General features: G+C 47.5%; 1 protein-coding gene across 1 annotated transcript in view; it reads right to left on the bottom strand.

The window, feature by feature from the left end:
• The window catches only part of PLXND1 (plexin D1), a 94,473-nt gene that overhangs the window by 59,669 nt on the left and 15,797 nt on the right, over positions 1-19,007 (bottom strand). Inside the window, exons 2-8 of the mRNA XM_068906733.1 lie at positions 13,075-13,251; positions 9,874-10,005; positions 7,498-7,598; positions 6,676-6,805; positions 5,010-5,184; positions 3,438-3,546; positions 1,567-1,669 (exon numbers count right to left, since the gene is read on the bottom strand). Of these exons, the coding sequence (XP_068762834.1) occupies positions 1,567-1,669; positions 3,438-3,546; positions 5,010-5,184; positions 6,676-6,805; positions 7,498-7,598; positions 9,874-10,005; positions 13,075-13,251 (927 nt within the window). The remainder of the gene's footprint in view (positions 1-1,566; positions 1,670-3,437; positions 3,547-5,009; positions 5,185-6,675; positions 6,806-7,497; positions 7,599-9,873; positions 10,006-13,074; positions 13,252-19,007) is intronic.

The following is a 19,007-nucleotide window of genomic DNA, read 5'->3' as shown; positions in this document are numbered from 1 at the left end:
ACATTTGGAGTGCTCTACCTATTTCCCATTAAAGGAGGCAGGATGCAAAGGGGCAGAGCTGCAAAGTTACTGGGGCTCTGGGGTCAAGTCTGGAAGGTGAGAATGGAAAGTCTGACACAGGGGCCAAAGGAAATAAAGGTGACAAGCATGGGGAGTCTCTGAAAAAGCTTAGATGAGGTTCAGAGCACCAATGCCAAAGGAATATTCAATTTAAAATGTAAAAGCTTGGCTCGGATCTACAGCAGATTGATTGCTAAAAAGCCAATTTTATTTAAATTAACTTCAATTTAAATTTCAGAAGCAGGAACATGCTGAGCCTCTGGGTTATTAGAAGCTGTAATTTGGAAAGGTGTGATTTTCTCCTTTAGACGAGCACCGCCAGTGTTGCTCTAGCAAATTATTAACATACCACAACAACCTAGTAAAAGCTAAACGAATTGTAAAGTATTGCTACATTTATTTTATTACTTAAAACCAGGCATCCCGGGATGTGGAAGAATAAAGGCATTACTCCAGACCTGAGAGGTATTAAAGAGCCAAGGGATATAGCCTGCTGAAATGACCGGGAAAGCTTAATGCTTTCCATGGGAATTCCTCACACATGAGCGACTGCTCACTGGCTTATGAGCCTTGTCTCCCACACGCGTGTACACACATACACACACACACACCCCCCCGGTTCAGTGCTCAGAGAGCCAGGAGAAGGCGCTGAGCTCAAAGGCTGGAAAGGGGAGCCCTGCCTGCAGCTCAAGGCACGGCGTGAGCTGATGCTCCCTGCCTTGCCCAGGTGCCTGCTCCACAGCAGTTATGGGGACGAGGTGGTGCACAACTCCATCGTAACACAAGCCTCAGCTGCTGCTGTAGCGGCCTGCAAAGGGGCCAACAGGCGATGGAAGACAGTTGCACCTTGTTGGGAGGCGCGTGGCCGAGACTGCTGTGTGCTAACGCCTGCAGAGCCCTCCTGGAGGAGCACCTCCTGTCACCGGGCTGCGGGATCTCCTGCACGTGCAAAGCTGGGCTCCCCAGCCCTGCCTCTGCCAGCACTCTTCCCAGCACTCCGAGGAGTCTGTTCACCTCCTTTCACTACAGCTTCCCCAACTGCTAAAAGGGGATCAAATTTACCGTACGGCATTCTAAAAATTACAGTGCGCTCAGTACATGCTAAATAAAGTGAGGTTCAAACTAGGGACCTTGACGTGAGATGGTCTGTGCCCTATCTCTAGCCCCCGTGCTTATCCATGTTTTTGGAGAATGCTACAAACATGAAACACGCCGAACAACACTTTCAGAGGGGCCCTTGCAGCTCTCCATCTGCTATGCACTTTAAAAATGCAGTGTGTATTACCACATTACAAACTGCAGAGACTTACCCAAGGCCACACAGCAAGTCACTGATACAGAGAACCTCAGTTCTCGGAGCTGCCCCCACACGTAACTGTAGAGTACAGGGCAGAGCTGTAAAACCAAGGCCATCTGTTTCCGTTCCCCCAGGAAAAGAAGGAAAACAATAACAACAACACAGCAAAGTGGGAAGATCTTATAAAATAACAGTTTGATGGGCCTTACTTTCATCTGCAGAGCATCCTCGCATTGCGAGTGGTTGGAGACACACATATACTTCGAGGGGCACCAGTAACACTTCCACCGTGTTGAGAGGCAGCTGGTGCATCTGAAATGCCAAAGGTGCAGTGAAAGCAAGGCAGATTTCAGGCTGCTCAGTGGAGCCAAATCTCAGGCAAATAATACATCTTCACACATTTTGTTCAATCTTTAATGGTGCCTAGGAAAAATCCATCTACTGAAGGTGCTGGCATTTTCTCTCTTCCTCTCACTGTGCGCTGTGACTGGGGATAAGGTCAGAGTAACTCATGTCCTGATGTTGTTTCCCAGCACGGTATCAGGACAGATAACCCCACAGGGCGGGCAAGGTGACAGACAGTGCCTGTGGCATAACCACCCGGGTCCTAGATCACAGGGAGATTCAGAGCTACCAGCTTTGGTCTCCTCCCCTACTTAATACAAAAATACGCTTTTATCGTTTTTTTAGATTCTGCACAGAGTTAGTCATGCTAGTTTGTTACAAAGGCTCTTCTCCACGGTTTTATGCAGGGGTATGAGATCTCACGCTGGCAGGACCACTGAGATCACAGCAATCAGACTACCTTGCTATATCCTTGAAACACGCATAGACTTCTATGGGTGGAAGCTGGACCCATCACCTCACCCCATCCCGCCCTGCCTAACGAGAGACACGCAGCTACTCCCACATAGCCCTGGAGTTGGAGAGATGACTCAGCATGGCACACATATGGCTTGTTCACCTGACTTGTCTTGCAAACCAAAGGACAAGCAGACTTGTTCAGGTTTAGGATATCCACTGCATCTTTGTCCTCTCCCCTCTAGCTTGAGGCCCGCTTCTCTTTCTGCTTCTGCTCCTTTTCCCTGTGCAGGGTGGCCTTTCTCAGCTCACCCTTCCCCCCACCCCCAGTCAACTAGCACTACAAGCCACCTTCTCCTTCCAGCAGCCCAAGAGCCATGTGCTGCTGGCCTGTTAGTTGCTGTGGGCTCCATGCCACATCCCTGGTGCCCCAGACTCTGCCTCCTGCAGACTCCCCCTGTGCTTGTCGGTTTTCAGACCAAGGGATCAGTCAGAACTGCTCTTGGAATATGTCAGAGGGCAGCCACAGATGACAAGACACTTTCTAGGGGTGGGTGGAGATGGATGGGGCCGTTTGGCAATCAGAAGGCATGACTTTGGGTCTTGCCTAACCTTTCTGCGGCCAGAAACCCTCTCTCCTCTTGGCACAGCACAACCTGCATGCTTCCACAAAAGCCTCAGGCCCTGGCCTGTCCCCAAAGGACGTTTCCATATTCCTATGACCTGATGGCAATGGCTACACTATAAATAATCTACATTAGTTTGAATGCAAATGCAATCTTCCCCAAAACCCTTTCCCTCATACTGCCCTGTAGATTCCCAGAAGGGATTCATTAGGGAGATTAGTTCAGCTTCCTAAGGGTTAACAGAAGAAGTTTCATATAAAAATATTATTCACATAAAAAAAAAAAAAAGCCAAAATGTCCAGATGGCTTGAGACGCTGCTAGGACCCTTCCTTTGTAAATCGCTGGCAGTGTAACAACTACATCCCTGCCAAATCCTGCCCAGGCCTCAAACTGTCCCGCTGGCAGGGAGACTGTTCTCGCTCAATTAACCCCGCGCAGTGAGGGTCTTCAGACTCTGCACATACACCTTTTTGGTTTTCAACTGCTCAATTTGCCTCCATCTCCTTGATGCAAAGGAGCAGGAGATACAACCACCCGTTCTGACCTGAGCCACCGCAGTGCAACCTACTGCCTGTCAGTGCTCTGTCACCTCCCCATCCCAGAAAAAAAAACCCTTTGGTGGCTCCGTTGTATGTAAATTGAGATCACTTACGCTCTCTTTGGGTAAATGTTTCCAGTTCTTTTGCAATCGTAGATGGTGAAATTGGCCCAGATAATATTTTTGTTGTTGACCCGGAGAGCAGTTTCAACGATCACATGGTCTGAAAGAATCAAGCCAAAGAATACTGGATTGCAAGAGTCTCTCTCAATCGTGCTCAGTCTTAGAAGACAAGACAGACCTTTGGGAAAACAACATCTAAATCTGATTTGTTTTCTCTAGGGCTTGCTCTTAGTTGCATTTCAGAGCTTGGATCATTCATCTTTTGCCCTCTGACTTGAAACTCTTCACTCTTAAACCAACGTTTTACATCACCCTCACCAGAAAAGAACGTTATGACTTTCAGAAGAAAATTCCAAAGTGTTGTGCAAGTGTTAATTAGCAGAGTTAATTATTGTCTTAGCTTACAGTAGGTGCTAACCGATATTTGAAAAAAAAAAAAAACAAACAGTAATTAAAACACGTTAGTTAACATGCATTAAAATCCTGCTCATTTTCCTCATGACAACAAGCCTGCACACAAGAGTGGAAATCCTTCTTTTGACTACTTAACATTGCTATAATAGCCCTCCTCCCACCAGATTACTTTTTTTTTTTCTTTCAATTTTTGCCATAAAGCCACCAGGGACAAGAGACAATGCCTCTTTCAGGGGATGTACAATAAATCAGTGCATTGGATTCCAGAAATTCATTTGGACATTGCTGTAATGAACAATATAAAAGAGTAAATGATCCTCCGTTCTCTGGATAGCTAGGGAGAAAAACAATGTAACTTTACAAACTTGCCTATAAAAAGTGGGATTTTAAAAATGACTAGTTAATTCCTCTCCTACTGAAGTCAACCATCTGCAATAAAGCATTCACTCCAATCTTGAAAGATAAAAATTTAATAAGCACTCAAGTCTGGAATGCAGCTTCAAACTTTTCAGGAGGAGTTAATCAAACTGGGGTGTCTCAGTTTCTGAGTAGCCAGTATCAGATCTTGTAAGCTGGATTTCCAAGTCTCAGTTGACCTCAACCAGAACTGCAGGTGCTCATCACCTCTAGAACATATCTCCCAGGGCATTCAGTCCCGGCAGCATCTAAAATTAGGGAGAATACTAGCAGATCTCAGTCTGGTTTTTGATTACAGCAATGGGATTAAAGTTTCTGAGCTGTCTCTAGTTACACATTTGCTTTTCTCTCTGAACTTCTCCTGAAAAGTAGTGCATATTTGGAAGGGAAAGTAATTAGAAACACCTGAAATCGGCAATATTATTTCCACTGGGCTAAAACTTATTTATTTTTGTATTTACCGAATTTGAAACAGAAGCTTTTAACCAGACAACAAAAGATAAATCTTGGTAAGTACATGAACTGGCTTTTGAATTCCACTATTTTAAAACAAAAATTGATAGATTTGAAAACACTATCAATTTGTGTTAAGATGATGGAACTTCCACACTTTAAAGTGACAGGGCCTATAAAATAGAAGCAGCTTCCCCCCCACCGTATGCATTATTTGAACGTACAATTTAAAATTATTTCCATAAAAAGTGGTTAGAATGTTTGTTTTCCTCTACATACCTTGGTTGTTTGGAAATGCTGGATATTTTTCTCGTGGAAGTAAATTGCAATAAATAAATTGGTTTACATAATCTCTGGCAACTCTGGCTACCGTGTGGATATTATTCCCATAATCACACGATATGTTTGTCCCATTCAGGTTCGGGATTGTGCCATTTATCTGTATTATCAGGGCCTATATTTGGACAAAAAAAAATCTGTTATTACTGTAGAAATTTATATATAGAATTTGATAATGCAAAGCAAATTTGATAATCACAAGCTTTTTATAGGCTAGCAACTCCAACACAAGTCCACAGGCAGTGAGTTTCTTCGTTTTTATACGTTTTGAACTCCAAAAAGCCATATGCATTCAAAAATTTGCTTCAGTAGTAAAATCTCTGTCACTATGAATTTCAACAAATGTAGCTGGTATGTTATCAGTTAGCATTAAAAACTAGCCAAGGACTTTATTGGACAATCAAAGACAAAAAGAAAGTAAAAGCTAAACCCTTCCCATCTGCCCAAGCTGTCCTCAGCCATCTCTGCCTGGACACGTCCCTTTTTGCTCAGCTCCCTTAGGGCCTCAAAGAACGACTCTCATGAGCTCATGAAACAGAGTAGGAGGAGGAAGAGTGTGGAGGGGGAAAGCAATCCCTGCTTTTGAGTGTCTAAACCTTCCAGCTCATAACAGTCCGTTTAAGGGGCCTTCGACAGGGAGATCTCCCCCACCCATCGGAGAGTTCATATAATTCTGGTGGGAAGGCTGCTGCTAGCAGGCAGGAAGGACGCTACATCCTTCCCTGTTACACAGGGACTGAATGGGCTTCAGGTGGCTTCTTTTTGCTGTCAATCTCCAAGGCAAAGGAACTGAAAGTCTGGCAGAAAAGGAATCCCTTTGTAGAGGGCCATTAAGGCAGGACATCAAGGATCACATTCTCAGCTGGCACGCCTCTACTGCATCCGCTAGTGTTTCCTCACAGACCCTCTAACCACGTTGTTATGCATTAAAAGCAGAACCTAAACTGGTATTCAAGGTCTTGTGGATTGCTGATCTGAGTTCCTTCTCTCCAGCTCTGTTCCTGGGCTCTGGCCCCTAATGTTCCCTGTTTATAAGCCATTTCCCCATGTTAGGGCTTCTTGAGGACTTTAGCACAAAAAGATTTTTGTCACTGGAGGAGGGTCTGTCTCTAAACAAAAGCCACTGAAATTTTGGGCATTTTTATTAAATATTTTGGCATATTAAATCTTATCTTTGGTAGATGAAATGTTTTGATGGAAACTTTAAATAAATATAAATTAAATTATTGTTAAAAATAGTAACAATACAAAAATAGAAAATGAGCTGATTTAGCTGCTTGCAGCTGGTCATCTGTATTTTGATCATGATAAATTCTTCCAGTGTGTCTAACTAGTTTAGCAACTTCAAAAGTTCTATTTACCTACACCTTTAGTAGCTGACATCCTGCTGATTTCCAGGGTGTTTAAGTACAGGAAGTCACTTGTAGGTACATCTGAATATCTTGCCCTGATGCTGTAACATATAGCAGAGCTCAGCATGCCCCATGAGCCGCCTCAGAGCTCTGGGGAGGGGTGCTGTGATGCTAGGTATTTACAAGCCCTGAGTGCAGGTAATGACTCTATGGGATGCTGAACATTATTAATTTAGTATCCATATCAAATGTACCGGGTTCTCTTTGTCGATATTAATTTCGGATTCCAAGATGGTCATGGAAGGGCACTGCTGCACTCCTCCACTTGCACTCGCCCAGAAATTGGCCTCAGTGAAATTTGTACACTCGTGCTGCAGCGAACACCTGAAACAGACAGGAGAACAATTCATGGCTGATTGTTTTAGACAGTTGATAGAGACATCGAAATCATTACAAGGAAAGATCCCAAGAAAAACCTGCGCTCACATAGTTTTCCTCCACCCACACAGTTAAGCCTAAAGCTTTGCTGCTATATTTAAAGTGTCTGGTTGCCATGATAAGAGCGTGTACTCCCATTAGCATCAACAGAATACCTGGTTTCAGTACGGAAGAGAGTAGGCCACACTGAATACAGAACAGAAAAGGAAAAAGTGACATTTTGTCTGCATTTTGTCTGCCTTGTTTGATTTGTAAATGTGGAGTCTAGTTTTGTTAACTGCTTTTTGAGCGTGGATTGTCTCCTACTCGTAAGTAATTGCAGAGGTAAAATACGGTCTTTAACTTGGTGTTGGATCTCGCAGTCCTAGGGTTTGATGCCTGCAAGCTATTCTTTGTACTGGCAACCGACTGCAGGCATAACAATGCAGTTACAGTCAAATCCTGGCTCAAAAGTGCATCCCAACAGTTTGAGACCAGATTTAATGGTTTTTAAAAGCACTGCATGTATTTGGTAAAAAAAAAAGGACAAAGACTAACAGTAATACGATTGCACGGAAATAGAAAAAGCACCAAAAATTCCTGGCTGGACTAGCGGTCCAAGAACAAACCAAAATGCGCTACGATGCAGCAAGTCCTACCTGGTCTCCATAGTGCACCACCCACAGTAAGCATCAGCTGCGGCCAGGCACTCTGTACACGTCGCATACTGGTTGCAGGTAGCCACCTTCACCCGAGTAATCTGCATGACAACAGTACTATTTCTTCAACACGTTTTAAGACACCACAGAAATATTCAAACTGAATGGGATGTACTGATACGGCCAAGTGCAGCTCATAATGAGACGCCAGCGAGAACGTCAGATTACTTTAACAATTAACCCAGAAAAAGCATTAGAGGATATAGACCAAGGAGCAAAACTCGACTATACCCTGCCCCCCTACCCTAGACCTCTGTCTGAGGTGGGTGCAGTACGTGCACACCACGCACAGAGGACTGGCACGGGCAGTTGCATGCTACTTATGGTGCCTCTGGGCTTGGGCTTACCCCCATCCAGAGGCCATGCTCCCACATGGACACAGTACTAGCCCGGGGCTGGGAAGCACACCCAGGAGACAGGACTTGTCAGCGCAGGCGCTCAGTAAGGCGCACATGCAGCTTTGAGCCGAGCTGCTTCTTTTTAGCCAGCATCTTTGAATTAGATGTGTGATGGTAAGGTTACAGAAAGTGACACAACACCCTTTTGATGATTCGGATGAAGACGGTTTGGGTCACAGTTTCACAATTTACCCCTCACTGTGAAAAGTTCTCATTCAAGTTTAGAGAGAGATCCCTTCTAGACAGTATCTGCCTATTTACAAAATGACCAGAAAGCAAAACCATTTAGGAAACCTTAATTTATAACAAAATCCAAGTGCCTCTGCTGACTTCCACTGCGAGAACATTTAGAGGGAAAGAATGTACTAGTTTCTGATTTTTTCTCCTCCATTTATAAATATTTGGGAATGAAAACTGAGTAATTTGACAATTTATGGACTGACAACATGATTTGCTGAGAGCCCTAGGCTCCCAGCAGACGAGAGCACCTTAGAGAGTTGGCTCCTCAGCCTGATTCTCTCATCGCCCACTGTGGTTTCCTGCTCCCACACACATGTTGTGCTCAGCCTCCTGCACACAAGCCCGTCAAGTTCCCAGGGAGCTTCCTGAGATGCAAATTCCATTGGAAAAAAAATTAACTCATCTGATCTACTGGAAAAGAAATAGATAGATGAGAGCACCATGACTGCTGCACTCAGAGTTCTATCAAGCCAAGAATAAGGTCCACAGCATGGTCTGGCTTTTGAGAGTTTGAGAAGAGAAGGTCTGAAATATCAGCTAAAGAGACATCCTAGGAGAGTTCTGTGAAATGATAATGACCAATCTGCAGAGAATTAGGGCTTGGAAAATATAAATGCAACATATAACATTTGTGGTTGTGCATCTGTTTTGACAGATTAAAATGTAATTCAGGAGAAACCACCAGAGCTTGAAGCACTCAGTTCTTGCCTTCCTCCTCTGCTCACTGCTCACAGAAATGAGATGGTTTGTTCCTACCTGCCGAGGCATTCATAGGTCTCTGAAGAGAGCCCTCCTCTCCATCTCAGCCCTCCTATGAGTTAGCTTATACAGAAACCTGCCCTAAAGATCATTTCTGACAAGCAGATTTTTTGTTTGTAGGAACTTTTAAAAGCCTCCTTAAAGCCTGTGTACAACTTTTTTTGGTTGTCTATGAAGGATCGACCTCTGCTTATTTCTTCAGTCCTGTATGTGTGACTGGTTAAGATATCTTTCACTGTTCTTTTTATCTGACCAACACAGAGATAAGAAAGCCATGGTGGCTAACAGGAACCTTCACTAAATCTTGCCCAAACTCCAGTGAATCATTGCAAGGCAGGGAAAAAAACAAACAAACAAAAAAACCTTTGCACATTGTAATGCATTTTCCACTAGAAATAAGGCTGGCAAGTCATAATTTAATTCCCCAATCCATTCCCCAATTTGAAGACACAAAGATCCATACTACACTTTGCACCTGAACCTGGACAGTGAAACAGTCCAAAACAAATGCCAAAGCAGAACACCTGCAACCTTTTGTAACAGGATTTGAAACGTGGCCCTCCTGCTGCGTTACCAGATTCTGTGCAGAAATGCAAGTACCAGAATGCAGACTAGAGGAATGGCTGGTCTCAGAGGTTATTAGTTTGGAGAAATTAAAACAGTTCAAGGAAACAGTCTGTTCTGTATGACTTCCACCCTAGGTAGGAGAAGCAAAAGGTAAAGGTATACCCGCTGGAAAGATTTGAGCCACGGTACGAGGCAAACTTTGGCATCACAATCAAACCTGTAAATTTTTCAGGTTTGCCTACTAATATTAAAACAAATATTATTGTTCCTCTCTGCCCTCAACTTAATGTTGAACGTTAAATTAAAAGCATTCTGCTCAAAGGGTTGTTTTCCAGAAGAATAAAGATCTCACCTGATAGGATGTCATCAGATAGAGGTAGGTGGAATCAGAAGGATCAAACTGCATGATGGGATGTACAGGCTCTCCATAAGCCACTGAAATGGATCTCCTGCTAATGATCTTCATGGAACTGTCCAAATTAATCTGCAGTGAAAAGAAACCATTCTCTGAGACCCTATTTCAAACATTATGGGAGGAGATGATGTTTTCTCCGTCACAAACAAGAATCAAAATGGTAGCTAACAATGCTCTGTTCAAAGCATTGTAATGCATTACAGTGTTTAAAGCACTGTAAATCTCTAAACGCTTTGTAAGCTCCACACACAGAGCTTTACTGAAAAGCCAACGCCGTGGTACAGGGAAGCCACTAAGTGGTCCAGAAAGCAGACGCAATGGCCAGGAACACTGTTCAGTGATGAACAAACTTCACATCCTTTGGTCTCTCTGGTTCAAAAGCCTCTTATTTAACAGACTGCCTGGAAAACTTCTAGTCTAAGGCTCTCTCCACAGCATGACTTGAATAGATAACCGTTTTCAACTTAGTGCAACATCAGTATGGCACAGCAGTGTTACTCCCGTTACACCAATGTAAGCGGCATCAGTCTGTAGCCCTCATTACATAAACGTGCATTACTGTTACAAGGAACGTTTTATTCCCAAAGCTTAATGAAAACAGTGAAAATCAGCAACGTGGCTGTATAAGATGGCATCCTCTACTCCCTGCATACTTGAAAAATATGTGCTGTCATTTCTGGCCAAAAGAAGCTCGTATCCCTGTTAACTCCAGAAGACCATGACAGCTGCAGGAAGAGAGCTGAATTCTACCTTGCCTCATGAATCACCAGCTAAACCGCTGGCAGTGATGGAAGAGGCAGCAAAGAATCAGCCTGCCTTTCAGATCCCAGAACGTCTTGGCATTTGACTTGAAAACTCAGCAAATTAAATGTGGCATTGCTGAGAGGAAATAACAATAGAGCTGAACAATTTTGCACGACAGTCACTTTTCAGCTTAAAACAGAAAGCGAGTCAGGAAAATTCCTACCTCCTTCCCAGCAAGGGAAGGCAATAATTCTAAGGACCAAGTATGCCTCTTCTCTCTAAAGACTCTATTAATTAATATTGAATTAATTAATTATTACATAGAGAAGCATCCACATGTCCTACTAAGATAGCTAGTGCACACTCAAAGCATAGGACTTCCTTAGGCTAATACTGCATGCAAACACTGTACGCTACTATGCACAGAAAGAAGGGAACTACCATTATCCCCATTTTGAAAACTAGCTGTCAAGAAACTAAATAATTTGCCTGAGATCACCCAAGATGTCTGAGAACCGAGCCCTGAAGCCTTTCATTTTAGCTTTAGGACCATCCTTTCTCTCTTCTTGCTGAGTTTTTTTCTAACGCTTGGCTGTTTCTAGGCATCTATCCCTAGGACCCTGTGCCTCGTGGGCCTTGTTTATTCTTGGCTTTTAATCCTCAAACACTTTGCACTGCATCTACATAGAGGTGCAGCTCTCCTCAGTGCAAGCAGCGGCAGCACAGACCAAGACTGGCCACCTTCTCGCCTCAAAGCGGGGCTGGATAACATGCCCAAGGCCACCAGTCCATGTGAGCAACTGCATCACGCGTTTTGGCTACGCTGGTGTTTGTAGGAGTGTAGGGGGAAAGGGTGAGAGCAGAGATGGCCTGCAAAACGTGTCATGCTCGTAGGCTGGAACTAAACTGGGTGAAATTCTGAATAATCCCATGACAGTGCCTCTTTCTACAGACTTTCAGAACTTGATATGGGGGTGACTTGCCAGAATGTCAATCCCCTTACACACCCATCTCTTTAAAGGATATTACACCCTGCCACACCTTCACACTGGCCACTGCCTTCCAAGCACTGTTTTTCCTTTAATGACTTTGTTGGACGTGGCAGAGATAACGGCCCTCATGAAATGCCCGTCTGCAGCCTATCTGATTAATTCCCCATACGCTTGGCAGCCATAATTGCTGCTGGCAGGAGCTGGTCAAACACTATTTCTGCCCCTTTGCTGTCTTTTCTCAGGCAGCAAATCTGAATGATAACTCACACAAAGTATCTTGCATCCCGTGCCAAACAACAAGGAGCCCCGAAGGTAAAAGGGCTTCTGGTTATGCAGCTGTGTCGCAGAATTAGATTAGAGCTATCTGAGCAAATTATCCTAGCAAAGGGTAGCCAGGAGCCTCTCTCTAATGGAGGTTCAGCAGATAAGGCTGCTTTCTCTGAAATGATAATGGAAGCAGAGTTGTTAATGCTGTGTGAACATGGGCTGCTCTGCGTGTGGTATGTGCCTCTCTCCAGGCCTCGTGCACCTGGCTACGATGCAAGTTTCCTCCCACCCTCATGAATTACCTGCCCCTTCAGGCAAAAATCAAAGCAGTGAGTTGCCTTGTGATCCTTCCCACTTTTCCGCCAGGAGCATTTGGAAGCAAGGGAAGAGATTGGATCGGTTTTCTTGTCTTCAAGCATTTTGATCCAATATTCCACATTACGCACTATTAACTCTGTGCTGAGAGAACAGGTATCAGCCATGTTTCCCTTCCAGGGTTTTTTCCCCTCTCTTCTACGGACTTTTGATGCTGAGACTACACCAAACTGTCGTGACTGGCTAGAATCAAAACCTTCTTTGGTAAAGTTCAAGCACTAAGGTTAAGGAAACCCGGGCCTTGCATCTTGGCTCGAGACCAAGGGAACTGCATTGCCCTACGTTGCCTTTGGCTCCTCGTTTACAAGAGATACTTCAGCTCTGTCAGAACCAGGGATTCACACTAGCTTTCGACTCAGCATTGATGAAGTATCACTCAGTGCTTCCGCTGTCTACACGGAGCCTTGCAAGCCACCCACTCAAAGGGAGAAGTTATTAGAAGAGCTGTTAATAATTAAACGCCGTACAAAACCATTTCCAGCATAGGTTTCACCAAGTACATCCTGCTCGCATGGAGATGTTATTGTGCCTTTAACAGTAATTAACAGACACCAATCACCTGGCAGCATATATCACTGTATAGCCCAGTAGCATCCAATTACTTATTGCCAAATGAAAGCTGGTACTAAGATAAACCTGACAGATATTTTCCTCTATAAAAATCGGAAGTCTTTAAGGGAAAAATCCGATTGCCCTCCCGCTCCCTACCAACCCTCCTTCGCCAGAGCGCTTCGTGCTTTTTACTCCCGGGCTCCGTTACCTTCAGGAGGCCTCCGTTCGCCGTGCCCAGGAACACAACGGTGTAATTATTGACACTGGTGACCGCCACCGACGTCAGGCCGTTGTACGTGAACACCGGCGTAGCCGTGACAGGATTTATGACGGCTAAAGGGTGCTGCAGATGTGCTGCTCCGCAGTCCAACTGCTCCGGCTGCAACTGCAGAGAGACATGCGTGTCAAAATGTGTGCTTTTGCAGCAAAACAAACCAAAAAAAGAGCCAGATCCTGTCTGTGCATCAGTCAACACACCAGCTAAGACACGGGAGACGTCTCGCTGGAGCGAGAGGCTCCTGCTGGACTTTGTGCGGCAAAAAACCTGGCAAAAAACCCCCACGTGCCTACAGCGAAACCCAAGGGGAAGAGCAGTCTCTGCTCTAGAACGAATCTAGAAGCTCTTTAGACTTTGACTAGGATTTAACGCGTTGCAGGCGAGGTTTCTTTGAGCGCTGAAGATTAACCTTCCACAGAGGGGATTCGTGTTTCTGGGAAAGACCGTTCGTGTGCCAGCAGAAGACCGCTGCAGCAGGGCCGCCCCAGCCGCGGGCAGGTCGCTCCTGCGGCTGAGCGCACTGGGAGGCCGGCGCCGCGCCGGGCGCCAACCCGACCCCATCTGCCTCCGTCCCCGCAGGACAAAGGGTGAAGTGGAAAAGCTCTTCAAGTAACAGAACTCAAAATATTATCTGCCTGCAAGTGAGCGAGGAAAGAAATGAGAGCGGAGCTGGGGGGCCGCTGGGGGGGAGGCGCCCCGGGCTGCAGCCGGGTCTGACCCTGCTGCTGCCGCAGCCAACAGCAGCGTCTCCGCTGGTCTCACAGGGTCGCTACCGGCCCGTTTCGTCAGGCCATGTACACAGGCGCGCGCGCACAAGCGTGTAACACGCATCGCCTGACCCGAGCCGCCCGTCGAGCGGCCCCGCGGCTGCCAGGGCCCGGCGCAAGATCCGCCCGCTGGATACGACGGGCAAAGGCCGCTGGAGCGGCAGGAGCCGTGGGTGTCCAGCTTCCCGAGCGCGCCTCGGGCCGGGCCGGGCGGCGAGGGGAGCCGGCGCGGGCGAGGGCTGGCCTGGCGGGCACGCCTCGGGCACGCCGCCCGCCATCTCGGCACGAAGCCGCAGCGCCCGGGGGGCCGGGCCGGGCTCAGCGCCCGGGCCAGGGCAGCTCCGGGAGAAGCTCTGCGGGCACCCAGGTCCTCGCTGCCTCGCTCCCCACCAGCGCCGGCCCCGTCCCCACCATGCCCTGGCCAACGCCGACCCCGTCCCCGCCAGCGCCGGCCCTGTCCCCACCATGCCCTGGCCAACGCCGACCCCGTCCCCACCAGCGCCGGCCCCGTCCCCACCACGCCCTGGCCAACGCCGGCCCCGTCCCCACCACGCCCTGGCCAACGCCGGCCCCGTCCCCACCAGCGCCGGCCCCGTCCCCACCACGCCCTGGCCAACGCCGACCCCGTCCCCACCAGCGCCGGCCCCGTCCCCACCATGCCTTGGCCAACGCCGACCCCGTCCCCACCAGCGCCGGCCCCGTCCCCACCACGCCCTGGCCAACGCCGGCCCCGTCCCCACCAGCGCCGGCCCCGTTCCCACCATGCCCTGGCCAACGCCGACCCCGTCCCCACCAGCGCCGGCCCCGTCCCCACCACGCCCTGGCCAACGCCGACCCTGTCCCCACCAGCGCCGGCCCCGTCCCCACCACGCCCTGGCCAACGTTGACCCCGTCCCCACCAGCGCCGGCCCCGTCCCCACCATGCCTTGGCCAACGCCGGCCCCGTCCCCACCAGCGCCGGCCCCGTCCCCACCACGCCCTGGCCAACGCCGGCCCCGTCCCCACCAGCGCCGGCCCCGTCCCCACCACGCCCTGGCCAACGTTGACCCCGTCCCCACCAGCGCCGGCCCCGTCCCCACCATGCCCTGGCCAACGCCGGCCCCATCCCCACCAGCGCCAGCCCTGTCCCCACCAGTGCCGTGACCAACGCTGACCCCATCGCTACCAAGGCTGGCCCCATCCTTGCCAGCGCCCTGCCCAACACTGGCCCCGTCCCCACCAACACCAGCCCCATCCCTGCCGGCGCTCTGGCCAACGCCGGCCCCGTCCCTGTGCGAGCGCCAGGACCTCGGGCCTCCCGGGCAGACCAAGCCCGCGACTCACAGCTCTTCTTCTGAGGACCCAGCAGAGCAGCCCATCCGGAGCTTGGGACCAGGCCCGAGCCGCTTCTCCTCGCCCCGCGCTGCCAGTCGGGGCAGCGTGAGAGTGCTGTCGGCCCTCCCATTCTGATCCGTTAACCGGCGTAAAGCAGCAACGGCGAGGAGAACGCAGCTCATCTGCGACACTCGTCTGTCAGCAGGCGTTTGGCTCGTTTGGCCCAAAGCGAGACAACAGACTTAACCATCCTGCACTAAATCCATTAGCATGGTCCCCGCTCGGCGGCGACGTCTGCAAACCTGGCTGATCTTTGGTAGCGCTCCTATCCCTCTAAGACGTATCTAAGAGTTACAGCCACTCTCACCCTGAATCCACTGAGACTCTCCTTATAATTTCTACTCGGGCAATGCAGGTGGATTCAATAGTGCCTAAATATCACAGCGTCTTGCTGCTAACAATCCGCCTGCTGTCACTTCTGCAGCAGCTTTTAGGAAGTGCTGTGGGTGCAGCCAAAGCCGTTCAAATAACGGGTACGTTTTCAGGGCCATTACTGCATCATCTGCAGCATCATTTCAAGCTCATCTCAAAAGAAACAGTGATTTTGCTGTCACCCTTGCTGGGTGTTGGTATGCAGCTATAAGACTGACATGCTAACAACTGCTAATATTTGCAGACTAGAGGTTAGCCTAAAAGCCCAGAAAATTAAGGCCCTGATTGCAGGAAGTACTTGCACATAACTCGAAGCAGGGTAACAGTCTTGATAGACTCCAACTTACATCCTTAGAATTAAGCACATTTTACACCTTTCCAAACTCAAGCCATACTACAGGTATCTCTTCCAAATTAATAATCTTCCTAATTTAAGAAGGCCAAATGCAGGGATTTGAGGCTGTATCTTTGTTTTTTAAGATACTGCACTGCCTGCTTCTACCACACAGAAAATGTTCACAGTCAGCCTGTTTAGCATATTCCTTCCTGGGTTGAGAATATCAGGTTTTGTATTTTAATTCCAATATTATATTATCATTATGGAGTCAGACTAAATCTTTAGCTCTTTCCTCACTTTAGTCATTCTAAAATTCCCAATCTGGAATTTGCTGCTAACTGCAAGTTTAGAAGATTAGGCAAATCTGTCAGGCCTTACATAAAGAGCAAGAGACCCACACAAGACGTCCTCATCAGCTCCTGCCTCATGCCCACTCCGTCCTCCCCCCGGTTAGGGGTGCACCTCGTATTTATGCAGAGCAGATCTGTGTAAGCCCCCCTGCTCCAGGCCCCGAACAGACGAGTTTCTGGTTTGGTGGCAGACCACAACACATGCACAGAGGAGGAAACTGGGGAAGAAACTTGCTAAAATCCAAAAAGTATGGTAAGCGACTGGCCTGCGCCAGCTGGGCGTGAGGGAACATATCCCCGCGTAGGTGGGGAGAAGTTAAATTCCCTCACTGGACCATGGCAGGACTGACAGCCTCTCTCAGGTTTAGCCCTGAGCAGGTCCGCAGAGGAATGGGTCAAGAGAGGGGAGCACAAACTGGTGGCCCAGTCCTAGACCCCACGTTTGTATTAGTGAAGAGAGCAGACAACTCCCTAAGGATGTGTGTGAATTTTAGGTGCCAGTCAGCTCTTGGTCTTTTGTAATAACCGTTCAGGAAACACAGCACTGCTGCTTCCTGAATAGTTAGTGCCTTCATGGACATTACTGGGGAGGTATTTTTAGCAACTACTAGAGAGAAGAGTTATAGCATCCTCCATGCATATGACATACATAGCAGAATATTCTCCCGTTTGGAAGAACAGCTCTTCTTTCACTGCCTAGATAGAGCAAATTGCTGCACACAGTTTCTAGAAGTCATTTCCCTACTGCTGTTCAAGCGTAAATTTACTGTCACAAACTGCAGACTGAGTTCTCTCCAAGAAAACCAACATGATACTCGGTCTCCTCCATTCCAGCAGTCACAAGACCCGTAAGTTCGCTGCCTCTGTTGGCTGCATCAGACGTGAAGTAACAAAGACTGATTTAAAAAACTTTCTGCTAAAGCAAGTGCCAAGAAGCAGGTAATGTACTTGGGGTTATAGCTTGGTTTGTATGGGACCGAGACCAAAGGATCAAGTGTTGTGAACGCAAGTGACTTTGTTAAACGTATTTTGCGATTTTATACCTTTTTGTTCTATTAAAAAATAAAATTGCAGCCTAAATTCTTTAGTGTTTGTGTTTCCCCTATAACTGGCCAACACAACTTCCTTACACTATACATAGGGTACGGCTAGTCACTCACAGTCCCTTCCGTTCACAGCCAAACCTTTAGAAACGCACTTGGTCTTATTTATTTGGCTTGGGGATAATTATCCCTAGCTCCCCTTCAGCGCTCTTTACCAGCATTAACTCGCTGGAGCTCATAAGGCTTTGCTGTGAAAATCCTTACTGCTGGGCAGCTGAGGCCCAGCGCCACTTCAGGCTGCTTGGGGTCACCGCGGGATGTTCAGCACCGCTTCTCCAGAGCAGCTTCCCGGGGAGTGCAGGTGTTTCTGCCTGCCTGCAGACTTCCCCACCTCCCAAGCTGGGGATGCAACCTTTTCTTCTCACGTGTGACTGAAGTCAATGGAAGTTCCTTATCTTCTGTGTCTGCCTGTTTATAAATAATCACACATTACAGACCTAATACAAACACAAAGTGTTTTTTATGGTAAACAGGATGCAACTATTCTAGTGCAGACCATGCATTATTTTGGTTGCAAACATCCTTCCTCTAAAACACCTTTCTTTAAATTACATCAGCTGCTCCAAAGGACAGGCAAAAGGAGACATATGGTGTTTCCCTCACTCGGGTTCCAGGGTGGGGTGACACAATATGCTGCTTCTGTCTGTAAACTACAGTACCAAGAAGATATTTTAACTCTGTCATTTTATGGTAAACAGGATATGACCAAGTCACATCCTTCTGCAGGCACCAGACAATCATTCCAGACAATCACTGGCAGCTTGGAAAATCTCCCTTGAAACTGGTGCTAGCAGGAACTCTCGATATGGAACGGGTGAAATCTCACTCCATTTGAAATCAAACCGACCTTCCCTGAAGCGGGCAAAGCGTAAACAGGTGGTCTCTTCCAACCCCAGTAACTTTCAGTCTTATGCATTTTAAAGCAACCCTGTGGGCATTTACTATATTGGCACTATTTTTCTGCTTCACATTAGGGATATTCAGAAACTCATGGAAATATTGGAGGTCTAGATTCAGATCATTCTCCACCCAAAACATCAGATTCTGCCACTCTCACGATAAAGAAAAGTCACCTCTGGATGCAAGCAGCGGAGAACCTAGAATCAGCACAAGGCTGAGCAGCATCCCTGCCATCCCCACACACTCCCAAGGAGGCCCTTGTATTTTTACAAAATCTCACAAACAGTGCCAAATTATTCAAACGGAAGAGCAACATCTAAGAGAAGGCTTAGTTAGATTAACCCCTTAGCATGATCACAAAAACAAAGTGAGAAAGAGATAAAAGATTTCCAGTCACCTCAGAGCTCAAATGTTAAGCTATTTTTATGGTGCAAGTTCAGTTTTTTTATCTCAGGTCTAAAACAAACATAAACTGAAAAAGTGATTTACCAGAATTTCCATTATAACTCTTTCACCCTTGAGTAGCCTGTCTGAGAGGCAAGATTGCAGGATGTCAGCTTCGGAAGGAAGTCTGCTGGAAACAGGAGGAGGAAGAGGAGTGGTGAGGGAGCACTCAGGAAAACCATGAAATGTACTGATTTTCGTATCCTGTGTTTGTGAC

The sequence above is a fragment of the Struthio camelus genome, chromosome 14 (genome assembly GCF_040807025.1).
Source record: "Struthio camelus isolate bStrCam1 chromosome 14, bStrCam1.hap1, whole genome shotgun sequence".
Lineage (NCBI taxonomy): Eukaryota > Metazoa > Chordata > Aves > Struthioniformes > Struthionidae > Struthio > Struthio camelus.
This window is presented reverse-complemented; position numbering and strand designations above follow the sequence as displayed.